Genomic DNA, 17300 nt, shown 5'->3' with positions numbered 1-17300 from the left:
CCCCCCCCCCCAGCTTTGGCTTTGTGTATCAGAGCCTAATGTTACAGTAGCAGAAAGAAGACAGTGAGCAGCTGTGCATGAATATGAATTCACTAATTCACATAACTAATTTGCATTTCACATTCGAAGCCTTAGTTTTAAAGTTTGCAAACACGAATCACATTTACTGATAAATTTCAGACATATTAGGCATTTTGTCCATGATTCCTCCCCAGGATTGCAACTCTGATATAAATGTAACACAAAACTAATCACAGTAGCAGGACAGCACCACACAGGACAGAACAAATGTGCAGACACACAATGCAGAGAGAATGTGTATATATGTATAAGTTGTATAAGAGGCTAGGGTTCGGTGTGTTTACAACTATTAAAAAAATGGATGAAAAGCAAAGTGATATTTAGAGCAATTTAAGTTTAAAAATGTTGGCAATGCCTTACAATTTAACTTCAGTTAATTAAGTGGTTGAGGATTTGCCAAGGACAGCCATTTAATTGGGCTATTCATGTTATACGGCCAGCAGCATAAGTTTGTGGAGGAGACGGCATGCTACCATCTATGTGCTAGTTTTACCTAAATGTCAAAGCCCTTTTCTCTGGAAACATCCGTCTTTATGACCTGTGCGGACACATTTTTACTGTACGGCCTATTTATGTTAACGATTAATATCCAACCGCGTATATACATGATAAAATTGAAAAAAAAAAGTACAGGGGGAGATTCCTGCTAGAGGGAATTGCATTTATCAAAATTATACTGGCAAATGTTTTCTGCATTAAAACATAAAATTGTTTGGATTACAACATGTTCACACTGTATGAGGGACTCGCAGCTGGTGGGCAATGCATGCATACATTACAGCATTCTGACACATTCGTGTTCATGCAAAAATATGTCATGTGCATTGTTCCAGTGTTTATTGTAGCGTACATCAAAACCATATAAATGGAAGAAGAAATTTCAAAGGATATACATCCAAATACAAATCTCAGAACCAATGCTGTAGCTTTGCTGTTCACTTGCTTACTAATGGATGGCGTGTTTAAGCGTATTATTAAATAATTAGCATTTATCTGCTAGTATGACAGAATGCAATTAAAGCTATTTAATAATTACGAGATCATTTGTGACAGAAAACAAAAGGTTTAATTAAAAAACATGAATTAAATCAGGCCTGAATGATATAACATCACAGAGCAGATCAGACCAAAAAATGGGTTGGATTTGTGACAGGAACTGTTGCACTGTCCTTCTGTTTCAGCTTGACCTGCTGCGATGTCAGTGGACTGGTTACGCGCTACTAGTGCCAGACCCTTGATCTGTTGTGCCTCAGGCAGACAGAGCTGCAGAGTAAAACAAATACAAGAAGGCCTCACTAGAGGCAAGTGGGTTTCTTTCTCTCTCACCCACAATTAGTTGTGACAGATCTTTTTGTTTTAAATCAACTTAAATATTTATCAATCAGTGTTTTATGCCAACGCTGGAGTTTTCATTTTTCATACATATAGTTTTGTTTCATTTACAAAAGCATAATCAGCATTATTGTTTATGAGATGGTTATAGTTGGTTTTAAATTATGCACAGTTCTCAGAGACACTGCTGTTCCTGGAACAATCTTGGTTATGTGTGTAGTCACCCCTAATGGCACATTCTGAGCTAAGAAAAATCCTGTGTGACCTTGTCATAACTCATGTGGCTTACTCGATTGCCCTCCGTTTGTTGTATCTATGTTTCTAATATTATCTAACAACAGTTCACACACGAATTACATAATGGGATAATACTGTCACAGTAGCAGAATGGTGCCCAGCAAGGGCACAGCAAGGGTGTCATATTTTGCGGTATATTCAGAAACATCCAAGTATTTAATGGATTTAGAAGTAAAAGATAATCGTGCTCAGAAAATCATCATTAATGCCAGTAGATGCATTTAGAGTTAGACTGTTAAAGTACCAGTTTTTAACATTTCCACTTAATATTTAAGCACATCACTGTGGAGTTTGAAAAGCAGCACCACTACTTAAACTGATGTACTGCTGAGCAGTTCTGAGTTGTTCTGAGGACTAAAGTAAAGTGAAGTCTGGTATTCATTTACTAATTGTGACTTTATAAAATCTTGGCTAAAACATTTTAATCCTTGTGAGTTTGTTAAAGGTTATAGCAGAGCATTTATGGAGACCATCTGCAGGGATAACATTTTAAAAAAAGCAACTAAAGGGAAAGATTATTTTTCTCGTTGATATGACAAGAAATGTAGAAGTCGTCTAAAATGTTACATGACTGAGAAAAAACTGTCAAAACTCACAAAATTACTAGGATGTTTCTGCTTTTCTTTGCACTCCACAGAAACGCACATATCTATTACCGGCTCAGCATCAAATAATCAGATGAGACTTTTAAAGTAAGGCTGTCATGGACCTCAACACATCACTGCAGTTTTGTCAAGCTATTTGCAGGTATGTGACCACAAACAATGCAACACTAATGTGTCCACTGTTTTGGACAATAAGCCCCCAGTCAACTGGGCTTAGAAACATCCACAATCATCTGGCAAGATGATGTAACTGGCTGCTGGAGGTTGACAGCAGTTACTGGGAACATGACTGCAAAAGCTCGAGTTACTGGTCGTTACAATCACCTCATATTCTTTCACCCTCTGGTTGATGAATTGAGACAAAATTTGTTGCATTTGCTGTAGTTTCAGGGTGGGCTTTTTCCAAGCAGCCATTTTGACATTTAAACACAGGTGGTAGTAAACATTACTTAATACTCTGTAGCTAGATAGAAAATAATCTTTGACTTAAAAAAGATGGAAATGTCCTATTTTAATGGAAAGTAGGACATTAAAAGAGTTTAATATGGTAAATATATTGCACATTTACATGCTAATCATCAGTAGCATAGAATTATCATACTCATGTTGGGATGCAGGCAACAGCTTTTGACTCAAAACACTGCAGTGCTTGCTAACACACAGCACAGAGTGACTAGCATGTATTTTGTGTGTCATCCAGAAAACATCTTTTAATCATCTCTTACGTTCACTATCCATCTTGGTTCATTCATTAATTTTGGGCAGTTTAAAAATAATTACTAGCTGACTGACTGTACTGCATTATGCACAATAAAAAGTCATCATAAATATGAGATAATTACTTTGGATTAGTTTCTTAAAGTAATTTCCATCCAGGCGTGGGTCATGACACCATTAAGAGCCTGGTTTGGAGTCAGTAAGTGTGCTCTGGGCATCTGTGACATCTTTCTTTTATCTAACACAAAAGAGTAGCAAGTAAAATGTCACTAAAATAACTCTTCAAAAATGTGGAGGCTGCTTCTGCTATTCAATGAAGATCAAAAGATATTTTTAACTCGGTGTATTCTGGCGAAAAGAAAAAAAACTGGCTGAGCATCAGCATTTGACTAACTCCACAGCTGTTGTATTACCCAGTTCGCTGTGTTTACTCTAAGGCTTTTCTGACACTAAAAGAGAAAGATGTCTGTGAGAGTGAACTGCGGGGAGTTAAGCTCATATTCTGCCCACAGCAGGAAAAAAAAACAGCTGAGGAATTTCCAGGTCAATTGCTCTCTCAGCTTGAATATATTGTAGATGAGTCCAGAGGAGAGAGGCGAGGCCATTTTTGCCCAGGAGCAAGCAGAGTCATGGCACAAACCGGTGGCCCTGACTAGAAACATGCTAACTGGTGAGTTGATGCTTAATCTTTGGGCAGAAACGAGAGGCTTACCAACATGTCAGCGTTAACTTTGGAGTGAAGGGGAAAAGTCAGGATTGCAATTATTATATTATTATTACAGGAGACTGTTTGCAGGACACACAATGCTGAGTCCACACAGAGCTCGCATTGACAAAGGAATTCATGTGCCATCTCAAAGGATTCCTGATCCATGACACCATTCATGTTTCCAACAATAGGAAAACCTCTTCCGGCTGGTAATGCAGAGACAGTTATGAATCCAGAAGCAAAGGCATTTCAAGTGTTCTCTTCTTCACTTTCAGGACCCAAAAGACAGCCGAGGACGAGCTCCTGGCAGAAGATCAATACCACATCTATGTGAACAAAACATTGTTTCCTGCTTTTCAGAAACCGGGCACTGTATCCATGGGTGGAATATTACAAAGTGCAAACAATCCTCACAGGAGACATCAGCCTTGGGATGCAAAGAAATATTTCTGAAGCTAAGAAAGAAATTACAACAATCAGGGCTCTACTGCAAACTACAGCAACTTATGATCATGATTTATATTTTTATGCTAAATGCAACTGTGAGGGTTGATTTAAGTGTTAATTCATGAGGCTAAATGACAAATTAGTCAAACGACATACTGTACAGCAAGACTGGGATATTAAAAAAAAGTAGAAACTCTGCCTCTGTGTACTGAGAAGACACAATAAATGACAAGAGATGATAAACACAAAAATGACAGATGCACCCACACGCATATAATTTCACATGCAGAGACCATTTCCCTCACAGACTCATAAATCCATAAGACTTTACTTCTTCCTTCATTTCTTTTGCTCTTCTAATCATTTTTTTCTCCGCCTGCCACGCATCATTAAGTTTCCCCTTGGTGTGAGTTCACTCCACAGAGACGCTGCTCTTATCACTTCGGTTTCTGTGTGTTTTTGCTTGTGGCTCCTAAAGAGAAAGCGCATGCCACTCTTGTCAGGAAGCATTCCCATCTTACCCCTGGTGTCTCTCATTACTTGCCACCTCTCACAACAGCAAGCCGGGTGGCCCAACATGTTTATGTCCAGATTCTCAGGTGAAAGGTGATTCATCTTGTTCAGTGGATTTCAGTCTCCTCTGTCGTGGCCTGTCTGTAGCACTTTGCAACCATCTTTTTGTCTTTCCCTCACTTATATCGACAAATGGACGATTGACTGCAAAAATCCATAACTTTCCAAAAAGAAACTCTTTTGTTTTAAATCTGATTTATGTGAATGGAACTGATTTGACCTAAATGTGTCGTGTATGATGGAGTTATCCTACTTTTGTTTTGCAACTCCCAGAAAATTATTCAATTGTACTAAAATAACAATACAAGTCAGGGTCAGACCACAACTGCCGATTATTTATTCAAATAGCTTTTAGCTGAATTCCAATGCAATTGAAAATCTTTACAACTGTGATTTAATTTACACTCCACCAAAGCTCCAGTGATATAAATAATAACAGTATTTCACCACCCACACACCACCACGATTGCGAAGGGAACTACACATAGAGAATCCTTAATGTTGTAGCCAAATTGAGTGTCCTTCACTCTCAAAGTAGCAGTACTACTCTATTACTAGCCACACTCACACAAGCCCTGCTCTGAAGAAGAGTGCTGCTGGGCTGTGGCTGTGGAGCCACATCTTGCACTGGGTCGCTGCTTCTGTCAAATTAGATACTCTTTGTTTTTGAAAAAGAAAACAAAAGAGATCACCGTGGTTCTGATTGGTGTATCGAATCTGGCAGAGCCAGCAGGGGCAGTTGTGCTGGCTTTGAAAGATGCAGGTATGTCCTAGGTTTGGTTTTTGGCTAAGAGGAACTCTGATTCTTAGCTCCTGTTCACATTAAAGCAGCTGAAAGCAGTATATATTTCACTTCACTTCACTAATAGAATAAGGTGTCACTCTTAGTCGTACAACCCTTATATGTGTTCAGTAATTTTGCACAAACATTTCACTTAAGTTGTCTGCCAGTGAAAAATGTGCACAGAGCCATTTTTATGTAAATACACAATTTACACTTGGACAATAAGGGGTCTAGTGTAATATGACAGGGAACACCAATTATTTTCCTTTTATCGCTGAACAATGTTTATCTATAGCGACTGCTTCAATGCTTTTCCATAATCGCCTCCAGGCAGATTTGCACTGTAGTGCACAAAAGAATGTCATTTGCATTTTATCCCACAAAGAAAACTTTCCTACAACACGTGGGTTTGTTTACTTCCTCCTGCAGTGATTGAATACTTCCATTCTGACCAACAGATAAAATGTCAAAGGAGCAACGTGATATAATTAATCAATATTAATATGTTAATGTTGAAAGAAATCACTGTGTGCCATCAATGTGGTCAGCTGATTTGGGGAACAAAAGGATTCAAGGACTCTCCACTGGATTATGTTTGTGTAAAGTGAGCACAATATGCTACAATCTAATTAAAAGTTTTCTTCAGCCACCTACCTATAATGAATGTTCTCAAACTCTCACGGGCCAGTGCTACCACTCAGCCTTCTAGTAGATGTACATTTGGTTTAAATTAGAAAATCCTAGAAGATTTTTTAAAAAGTTGGCCTCTGACTTTGAGGTCAAGGTCACTGGGATTCTCACTCTTCCGAGATTTTTAGTAGATGCATTTATAGTATTCATTTGCAAAATTGTTACTGCCTTCTGCTCGAGCTATTGTGTTCACAAACTTGTTGCATGCTGGCCTGGCAGGGGGACAGCTATAGGTCATCAACCTTTTATGGATGAGAGGTAAAATGATTATATCATTATTACTTCTGATTAGCGTCATTAAAATACATTAAAATAGTAACCGGATGGACACTGGTCAGGAACAAGACAAGATCACAGTTACATGTAACCAACCAGCAAAAAGTTGACTGCATGAAAGTAACACATTACTAGAAAGAAAAACTTGTCAAAGTTGTAAAATGTTTGTTTGCAGCAGCTCACATCCATGACTGGGAGGAGCTTTTTAAAACTTTCGCCTTACTGAACATTTTAGTAATTCCAGTGTTCAATTACAATGCTTCCCTGTGAAAAAGCTAAAAAAAAAAACAGCACCATCCCTAATCAAGAGTAAAATAAATGAGTTCTTCTTCTGAAGATAACTAAGCTCAAAGAATAGCCACATGCTTATTTTTAATTCTGTTTAACTGACTCTTCCCACCACAGTCCATTTTTTTTAAAGCGCTTTGTTAGCGTCTTCTCCTCTAGAGATCAATTCTGCATTTTCCTCAAAGTGACAAGTTTATAGTGGCAACACTTTCTGTGAGTTCAGCCTGCATTGATCCCTTGCCCTTGTGCTCTATTGTTGAGGATTAAAAGAACTTTTATTTGTTAGATCACAAACTTCATCTCCAGGCTGTTCACTAAAGAGAAGTCATCAGGGAACTGAGACAGGGAGAAATAAAGAGGATGAGAGATGAGTTTGTACCATACACAAAGTGCTTAGTTTGACAATATGGGTTTGTTTCTTGTACATGCTCGTCTCTCAGTGGTATGTCAATAGTGCAATATGAAAGAAAAGCTGCAAAGTTGCACAACAAACCGACCAAAATAACAATGCACACATCTAGGTGCAAACGGTGACAGCTTGACTGTGAAATGCTTATTTTTATCCTCGGCGGCAGAATAATCCCCGCTTTACATGAGAAGTGACTCACCAGCATAAACTGATTTAATTGTTCAGCTGTGAAATGAGCACGTGCTTAAAATATTGATTTCAAGAACTTCTTCCAAATTAGATTTGAAACTGTTTACAGAGCAGGAGAAACCTCTGTCTGCAGGCTGGGTTTGCAGGGGGGCTCAGTTTGAATCCAACAGATTCAAATTCCACGTTCACCATGTGCCTGTATGGATTCTCTCCAGATACTCCACAGACATGCTTATTACATTAATAGGTGAGCCTAAATTGGTTGTACTGTAGGTGTGAATGTGAGTACATCTGTCTGTTTCAGCCTTGCGATAGACTGGGGACCTGTCCAATATTCACCCCACATCTTATCAAATGACAGCTGGAATCGCTTCCAGCCCTACCCCGCAATCTTGATTTGGATAAGCAGTTAAGAAAATGGATGAGTTTCTGTCACATTAAAATAATTTGGTACTAAACTTTCAATAATTTCTGTCAGACGTTAGGGCTGACTCCAAAAAGTGGCAAATTTATTTCACAGTAAGCAGGAAGACAGCTATTTTGGCCAATGCATCCAAACTTTGGATGTTGCCTTCAAGGTGCTGCACTGACGAATCAAAATGCACAGAGGCTCCACTAGCTGATTGATTTTTGCTACAGCTGAGCAAATTATCTCCTTAAAGAAAAAAAAATGCACAAAAAAAATCATATGAGATACGACAACTCTACAGTTTAGATTTAAATTAAAGCCAAGTGATTCATGCTGTGGAGCAACACTTCACATGCAACTGAGTCAGTGCTATCACAAAGAGCTGCAGGCCCATGAAGCAGGCGTCGCTGCAGTGAATATTCAGCAGGATGCAAGCTGAGGATATTCCTCCCTCGATTGAGCAACCCACGACAAAACGTGAAATGGACACAGTGGACCAGCAGGTCTATTTCACATTTTGCTTTGCCTCTCCAAAATGTGAAATGGACACCCATGCAGAAATTGCATTACAAATAGGGGCAGATAATATATTTAAAGCCATAAAGTTGGTAGTGAGCAAAAAACTTATGAAGTACATCCCAGGGTCTGTAAATTGTCAGAATCAATTAAGCTAGGCGGTTTATATGTATATATGTTTATATGTACATACATGTAAATGTGTTATGTCTGTTTAAATGCTTTCCTGTGATTATTTTCATGTTGGCTCAAAATAAAATATTACCCTCTGCTGTTCCTACAACTTCTGCTTGCGTGTCCATTTCACATTTTGGACAGGCAAAGCCTGAAATGGACACAGTGGACCAGCGTGTCTGTTTCAGGCTTTGTCGTGACATCGGGTTGGAATGAGATATCTGTTATACTGTTTAGTACTACAAATCCAGTAGAGCTCATTTAAAATTAATTACGTAAAAGTAATAATTAATTTTAGAAGGTTTTGTGAAAATAAAGTATTGGCCTAGACCAGGGGTGGGCAAGTCCAGGCCTCGAGGGCCGGTGTCCCACAGGATTTAGATATGACCCTGGGTCAACACACCTGAATCACATGATTAGTTCATTACCAGCCTCTGGAGAACTTAAGGACATGTTGAGAACGTCATTTAGCCATTTAAATTAGCTGTGTTGGTTCAAGGACACATCTAAAACCTGCAGGACACCGGCCCTCGAGGCCTGGAGTTGCCCACCCCTGGCTTAGACCCACAAAGATCATTAATGAGTTGGATCCAACCTGTGTTTCTGTACAACACTTTGGGCAAGCGTTTTGTTTTTAAACGTGCTATATAAATAAACTGGATTTGGATTTGGATTTGGATTTGAACCCAAGATTCACAGGATATTTATTATGTGGATTTACAATTCGAAACTACCACTCAAATCATATCCCTTTAGATACATGACGTATAACATAAGTACCCACATAAATGAAAAATAATGAAGAATATGTCACAACCACTGAAAGAAACACCAGTGCCGTGGGGGAAAAGAGAATATTCCAAACTAACAAACACTTCACTACACTTTGGGGTTGTATTTATCTCACCTGTCCCACAGCAAACAGTGACAACAGCATTAAAGCTATTTACTTTTTGGCAAGATAAAAGGAATTGCAATCCCAGGACTCTATAAAATAAAGATATATTTTAGGAAGATACTATTTATTGACTTGCTTCTGCTTCGAAATGACAGCTCTCAACTTGTTCTCCATGCAGAGTGTAGGGATGGAAGCAGTGATGGGATGCAGCGTAAGTTTGTTATAGACTATGCAGTATTATTCATTTACAAAAATAGGAGGCACAGTTAAATGGGTTTAGAAACAGCTCAGGAGTGGTTTCTGACACGGGCTCAACACTCAACACGGGCGACAAAAAGAGAGAATCAGCAATTTCCAGTTGAGGTGAGAGTGTCAGCCTGCTAGAAGAAATTAAAAAAAGGAGTGGTGTGGAGCTATACTGCAGTACTCGAATGCTTCTATTTCAGTACCCTTGCACTTCAATGTATAATCGCTGTCCCTATGGTGACAGCTGCACAAATCATTAGCTTCATGAACGTATACAGTGATTCAATATACAGCCTGCAGCTATGAAAAGACCCAGTAAATCTTGACTAGACATATCTGCATCAAGGATGCTCCACAACAGCTTCAGTGTACACCACAAAAATGGATTTGCTCAACAGACAGCAGTTTCACCTGTCAATCATCTGAACATCTGTCTACGTGAGAAAAATGTGCATATTTTTTTTTCTTCCTGAAGCTTCGACAGCTGTCTGTCACTATTAGAAGTAATATGTCAAAAACAGCACATTCAGTAGTTTGTACCAAACAAGTTTAGTTTCAGTTCAGACTGAATCTGCACATTTTGTTGTTGTCCTGTCCTCTCCCGAAAATATGTTACAGTTATTCTTGATAAAAAGAAGCCAGGATCAAATATTTAATTATCACCTGTATTGTTCAAGGATTGCTATAAAGTTTGAGGACAAAATGCCAAATTCATAGAGCAACACAATCACAATAAAAAAGAAAGTAGGCCTTCTTTCAGACCCAAGGTTTTATGTATCAAGGCAACATAAAAACAACAAGACTTTTGAGTCATGGAACAGGACAGAACCTGAATGAACTGAAACAACACTGTAAAGAACAGTTGACCAATGAGAGACTGATGAGTTCATACAGAAAATGATTACTTCGGCTTATTGCTGCTAAAGGTGGTTCTACAGTGACAATCATGTGGTGTACTATTTTCACACACTCTGCATTGTGGCTTAGTTTTTATTCGACACATAATGAAACAGTGTCTCGTGTTGCTGGTCATGTGAGTTTGTCACTGAATAATTTTACCTTTGGTAAGGACAAGATAATTATGTATTATATACTGACACATAACATATCATTTTATTATCTCTGTATGTCTTAATTTTGCTGCCATGTACAGTAATTACAGCTAATTAATTTTTATAAGTTACCCTAAAGAAACATTTTAAATGCTGTAAAATGTAGAACGCTGTCACACAGAGCGGTGGTAATAATTTGATGCGAGCTAATCAAAGCTTCGTCCTTTCCTTTCTTTAATTGACGACCTCCTGTTACATCGATTTTATTGGCGCCAGTAATTTACTGCACTGGTGCCATATGGATACATGCTTGGCCAGATTTCATGAGAGTTTAGCAATAATAAACTACTGGTTACAATTAAAAATGTTACTTACATTATAACTTATAAATGTAATTAACATTTTCACTTGACTGCAGTTTTACACTTTGCCCTTTTTCCATCTTCCAGTCCATTGTTTTCTATTTGACAGCACTAATATCCAGTTGAGGGAATATGTTTTAGTTCCATAAGCAACCACACTATGAAAACATGATATTTTTACAGAGCATTAACTAAACCAGCGCTGAGCTATTGTTTTAGATACATCACTATTTTAAACGATAAAACATACCAATATTCAATTAACAAAAAACATAATTATTTATGTGGTGTCACAGTGTTGTTTGAGTGTACTGCTACAAAACCCAGTTAAGTCTATTGTGTTGCATTCTCCCATGTAACAAGACTGCTGCAGAGGGCAACTGCTAGCAGTAAATTAACCTTCCACCGATCACAGTTTTAATCTATTCTAATGTCGTCTATAAAAATCTCCATGAGTGATGGAAGTGAACTTAAAAGCCATCAAATATGTCTGCCAAATTTTGTTCTTCTAAAGGTGAACCCTGAGACACAGTGAAGAAACTGAAGCCTATGCCAAATTGGCTATTAGTCCTTGTGACAGCACTTTCTAGGACAGTGCAAACAGGGAATCCAATAAAGTCACTCCCCTGATCTCACACTGAGTAACTGCGCTGTCTGAGGCTCATTCAGCTTCCTCTAAAATATCCCATCGCACCACTAAACCCTAACAAGTACTGTACAAGCGCCCAAAGTGTGTCATTCCTGCATGTTTTGAATGTTACGTTGACACTGTGAAAGCTGGATAACTGTCTGCGACAGTCATATGAAGAAGCACAGAGAGATTATTTATCTCTTTTATTGCTCTGTTTAGCAGAATGGCAAAAAGGACAGGGTAAGAGAGCGATAACGACTAAACTACAGTCCAGGTGAGCTTCATACAAGATGCTACAAAGGCACAAGATACACCAATGCAAACAAGGACTAACTCAAATCTGTACCTGGTGATTTCTTATGAGCCAAGACATTATTTTGGTTAAAGAAAAAAATCTGTGAACTTGTTGCAACTGTGACAGCTGCACTGCTTATATTTCAAATACTAGTTCATGGTGCTAAAATACAGAAAACTAAGAAATGAAGTGAAGTAAAACACAACCAAATTTGGAAAGTAATAAGCTCATCCGGGACAATCAGGATCAGAAAAAGAAAGATTTGAATAAAATATTCATTTTTTAAAAAGGTTTAGTTTTTGTTCTCTTACAAGTACAACACAAAGAAATATTTCAGCATTAGAAAATGAAAATGACATTTGACAAAGCATTTTGAATGCTGGCCTTATCAAACTGCAAATTGGAAAAAGAGGAAAATGAAAGAAAGAAACATTCAGATATAAAAAACAATACCAAGAAAGCAGCTTCAAGAGACAGAGAGACAAGAAAGAAGGCTTTCAAGATTCCAAGATTCCAAGATTAAGAAAAAAATCATATATTTGAAGAAATAAAATTATAATTCAATGAAAGGGGAAGCTAAAAAGAGAAAATAAACAATAAACAAAAATAAAAGCTACAGCTCTGCCTTTTGTCATTATCAAACAGGAAAATCTCCCTCTGCTCTTATAAAGAAATATAATCTTTGTTTTTGAAATATCTGGGCCATGGTTTCCATGGTGAAGTGACTTAAGAGGAGGTGTGGCTGCTCATTTATCCACTGGAAGGCTCACATCACTACTGGGGTCATCCCTCTGGTGAAACCCCACCCCCACTCCCACTCTCAAGCCATTCACCAGGCATCAGTAGTGAGAAGCTTCATTTGTTTCAATAGGCTATAAATCATCACTGTGCAGTCAAACGATCTTCTTTTCCTCAGTGATTACCTCAAAAATGCACCTTAAAAAGGAATTGATTGACTCTAATGGTGTTGTTATGTGCGTTATGCCTGTGTCTCAGCATAAGGTTGTCTTATTTTCTTCCTCGCCTCTGTCAGTGCGCCCCAGGGCAGCTGTGGCTACAATGTAGCTTGCCATCGCCAGTGTGTGACTGTGTGCGTCTATACAAATGCAGGCCATTTACCATTTACTCTTTATTAAAGAACTTTGGTATGAAAAAAATAAAACAATAAAATGTGCTTCACTTACTGTTGTGTGCGTGTCAGGTTTTTGATATTTTCTCCTACTCTGCAATTTCAGTCTCATTCTAAAGACACTGAGACACTTTACTGGGTGAATGCTCCCTGGAGATATTACTGCACAAGGATGAGCATGTGTGATGACAGGAATAGCTTCACCTTGAAACTTAAAGTCAAACTTGCACAAGACCTGCCGTGGACACTGCCACATTTGCAGGACAATGACATACACTGTATACTGTATGGCTCCCTTTTTAGTATGCTAATATATGACAGGAGCTTACTTTGCGATGCCAATCATTCCAGGCCGGAGTTGGGGAAAGTCACATTGATTATACAACAGGTACAGTACTTCACTGAATTACAGACACAGATTATTGAGCTAATCTGCTTGCAGGGTGTTTACTTTGATCAAAACAGAATATGTGAGTAGTTTTACCTGGTCCAGAGCAAAAGGAGGCAATCACAGCGAGTATGCAGACGTAACTGAGGTAGGGCATCCATGACACTCTATCCTGAAAGGAATCAGAGAGAGCAAGTGACACAATCAGTATTTTGTTATATATTACAGCTGCTGTACTGTGAGGTATTTAAATATTTTGCATTGTAAAAGTTTTGCTAATAAGTAATTACAGTTCAAGATTTTAATGATATTGAATGATGCAAAAAATGTTTCATAATAAAAGTGCATTTTATATAAATATATGTACATTTATAGAATTTTGATGAATTTTAGAAGTTTGAGATTTGCAACTGTGTTAAAATCCATGTTTTCTCAGAATATATTTTTATGTTGCCTCTTCAGATATTGTATGTCTAGTATAAAGGACAGGAAGTGTGGCTTACCTGGAAATTAAGAAAAACTGTGAGTAGGCTGAAGAACACAGCCATGGAAAAGAAACCAAATATGAGAAGGGGCTTCCTGCCAATTCGTTCTATCACCAAGCCCTGGAGAAAAGACAGCATAATAAACAACAGGGTTTTGTATATCATTTTTGGCTGCAGAGTTAATTTTATCCAATTTATAGATATGGGATCCACATGCCAATGGTCCACCATGATAAAGTTTATGACTATTAGAATTTGTCATTCCTTGTATGATTTGTAAAAAAAATTAACTGCACTCCGCCCATACAACCACTGAAAGCAGCCCATCCGCCCAATCACATCTCTTAACATGACCGGCCCCTCCCCTACCTTCACTGTCTAGAAAAGCTTTAGTGTGGAAGAAGTGGTGAGAAGGTGGAGCTGGAAAGCTGAGAGAAAACTATAAAAAGGAAGTAAAAGCAAAATGTGTCAAATTAACCGACATGTTAGCTATCGCAGCAGCTGCACCGTGACCAGTAGTACCAGAAACAACTAATAACCAGGCCTCACAAGTGACAGGAGGCTGCAGCTGCTAGCACCAGCTGTGGAGAATAGGCGAAGTGATGAGAAGGGTGAAATTAATGTGGTAAGAAAATTAATGGAGGAACATAATTAGGAAGAGAGAGATTCAAGGATTCAGGTAAAATGACAATGAGTCACTGCTAATAGCTAAAGTGTAGCTTCTCATTGTCACACGTTGCAGTGCAACAAAGAACTAACCCGACAACAACTGTGCCAAGCATGATATCAATAATCAAACAAAATGAAATGAAATATGAACATTATATGTGTACGCTATATGTAGAGTGAGATATATCTCTGCTGAAACCTTTTCATTATTTAGAGACACATTCTTTATGTTGGCAGAGCTCATTACAGCCAGTTTTTGTAGCGTACTGACCTCTGGAATTTTATTTTTACTTGATCAGTGCAGGAGATAGATTAAAAACAAATAGTTAATGCTAATGGTTCTAGTGTAAAGTCTAGTAAAGCCATTAAAGGTCACTGATCATCAGTTTATCAGAGTGAGGGTTATGGTCCTGGCTTAAAAAGTTGGCCGACATATCTGTAAGGGAATTTGCCAGTTGGTCAGCACAACATCTGGGCATCTTTTAAGGTACTGTAGCTTTGCATAGGTTGACTCACTTTATTAAGGTCCAAATCAAATGTGTCCTGAAAGACCAGAAGTCATTACAATCACAGGACTTCCCAGAGTCTTTAAAGTGATTCTGCATTGTCTGACCTTAAGAACATTTGACTTTCCCGATAAATGAGATCTGATTGGCTCCTACTGGTCTCATGGGTAACCATATCACTGATTTGGATGGCATCATTTTGCAAAGTTGTCCTATCCCTCAAACCTTGCTGATATGCTGATTTACTTCACAGTTCACCCTGTGATTTGCTTCAGTGAAGCAAAGGCTTATATCCAAGAATTACCATCACAAATGGGATGGTCTGAGGTGCTGCCTATATATACAGTAACATATACATACAGATTTCATCATCCATAACACTGCATGTGGCTCATCAGTGATTCTGTCACAGTAGGTCTTTGACCAGGTCCGTCTAGATTATGGATGCAGCATGAGCCATGACCCTATTCAAGTGCAGGCCACAGCTGCAGGCCTTCTTCCATCATAGTCTGTGTGAATTAAATGGCACTGCTCTTACCTCTTAAAACCAGTGAGACTTCATGACGTTGTGCAAAAAGGTCACTGTTATTTGTACAATATTTGTTCCCATACCAAGGGGCTTCTGAGTTGAGACTGAGAGGCAAAGATAGCGGGTGTTTATGTATGGTGTAGGGGAGGTGCTGAGCTTTCTTAAGAAGAAAACAGATTTTTTTTTATGTTCCAAGAATACATTGGCTTTAATTTTGCTTTTTTAAGCAGTTTCCTATTAGCATGTTGCAGAATATATCAGTCTTCATTTGTAAATGACTCCAAAAGCACTGCAGTTCACTTAGGATGTATGTGTACATGTGTGTAAATACAGTGTCCATACCCTACTAGTCCCTGTAGGCACCAACTATTAATCTTCAAGGCTCTACCCACACTGCAGAGGCACACGGATTTGCACACAGCAGCAAAACTCCAGTTCATTAAGACCTCTGAAGGTGCGAGAAGCTGAATATTTATAAGCCTTATTTTATATTTATATGACACAAAGTGACAACACACATTTGTCTATTGTAGCTTTTGTGTGCTGTACAAAGATGGTAAAAAGAAAGTACACCCCCTGATCATTTTAAGGGTTTACATATCAGGACAATTTAAAAATCATCTAGTCCCTTCCAGGTCATAAACTTAGGTAAATACAACGTCAGATCAACAACACAACAGATTTCACAATGTCATTATTTATTTAAGAATATTTAAGCCACAATCTAGAAACAATGTGTGAAAAATTAAGTGCACCCGATGACTCAGTAGCTTGTAGAACCTCTGGCAGCAGTAATTTGAAGTAATTACTGTCTGCATGAATTTATCAGTGTCACATGGTTTTGGGTGAATTCTGGCTGACTCCTCTTTACAGTGTTGCTTAAATTCATTGATGTTTGTGGGTATTTGTTTATGCATAGCCCTCTTAAGGTCTCCTAAGCTGTTGGACAGATGGCCTCAAATACTTTTGGTAGACAGAGGAGCTCACGTTCACCTCAACAACTTAACAATGTGCCCAGGTCATGTGGTTGCAAAACACCCTTCCACCACCATGCTTAACAGTTGGCGTCAGGTGTTTGTGCTGATATGCTGCATTTCTTTTTGGCTTCACATAGAGCTCTGCATTAGGGCTAAACAGATGCAATTTTGCAAACTTATGCCATGCTGGTATGTCCTTTTTAGAGAAAAAATTACATAGCAACCAGATTTCTCATTGCAAACAGTCTTTTTCTAATTGCACTGTCATGAACTTAAACCTTCAACATGCTAACTGAGGCCTATAAAGCTAGAGACATAGTTTCGGTTTCTGTGGCTTCAGGGGGTGAATTTGCTGGGGAATCCACTCTTGGAAAAATTGGCAATGTTCTTGAATCTTTTCCACTTGATGGAAACAGCCTTATGACACTTCCCACACTGATGGGCGGCAACAATTGCTTCTTCATTCATTCTTCATTGCATGTACTTGTACTGACATATACCTAAATGTTCCAGAGCAGCAAACTGTCAAAGCTTTTGCAAAAGTGCTCACACCTGCTGACTGATGATCAGTTAACCAAGTGCATTTAATTAGCAGCACAGAGCTGCTACTTACTTTCTTAATCCCCATGGAAGAAGT

The 17300-nt window shown here is 38.4% G+C and overlaps 1 protein-coding gene across 5 annotated transcripts in view; it reads right to left on the bottom strand.

Moving 5' to 3' along the window:
- Positions 1-17300, bottom strand: part of slc2a9l2 (solute carrier family 2 member 9, like 2) — a 97875-nt gene that overhangs the window by 21184 nt on the left and 59391 nt on the right. For all 5 annotated transcript variants that reach the window (XM_014332518.2, XM_042219429.1, XM_005918700.3 and 2 more), the window contains exons 10-11: positions 14001-14102; positions 13594-13669 (exon numbers count right to left, since the gene is read on the bottom strand). In XM_014332518.2, the coding sequence (XP_014188004.1) occupies positions 13594-13669; positions 14001-14102 (178 nt within the window). The remainder of the gene's footprint in view (positions 1-13593; positions 13670-14000; positions 14103-17300) is intronic.

Source organism: Haplochromis burtoni, unplaced genomic scaffold (genome assembly GCF_018398535.1).
Source record: "Haplochromis burtoni strain Fernald_Lab_line unplaced genomic scaffold, NCSU_Asbu1 Contig_32, whole genome shotgun sequence".
NCBI classification, from domain to species: domain Eukaryota; kingdom Metazoa; phylum Chordata; class Actinopteri; order Cichliformes; family Cichlidae; genus Haplochromis; species Haplochromis burtoni.
Note: the sequence above shows the minus strand (reverse complement) of the source record. Positions and strands in the feature narration are given on the sequence as shown.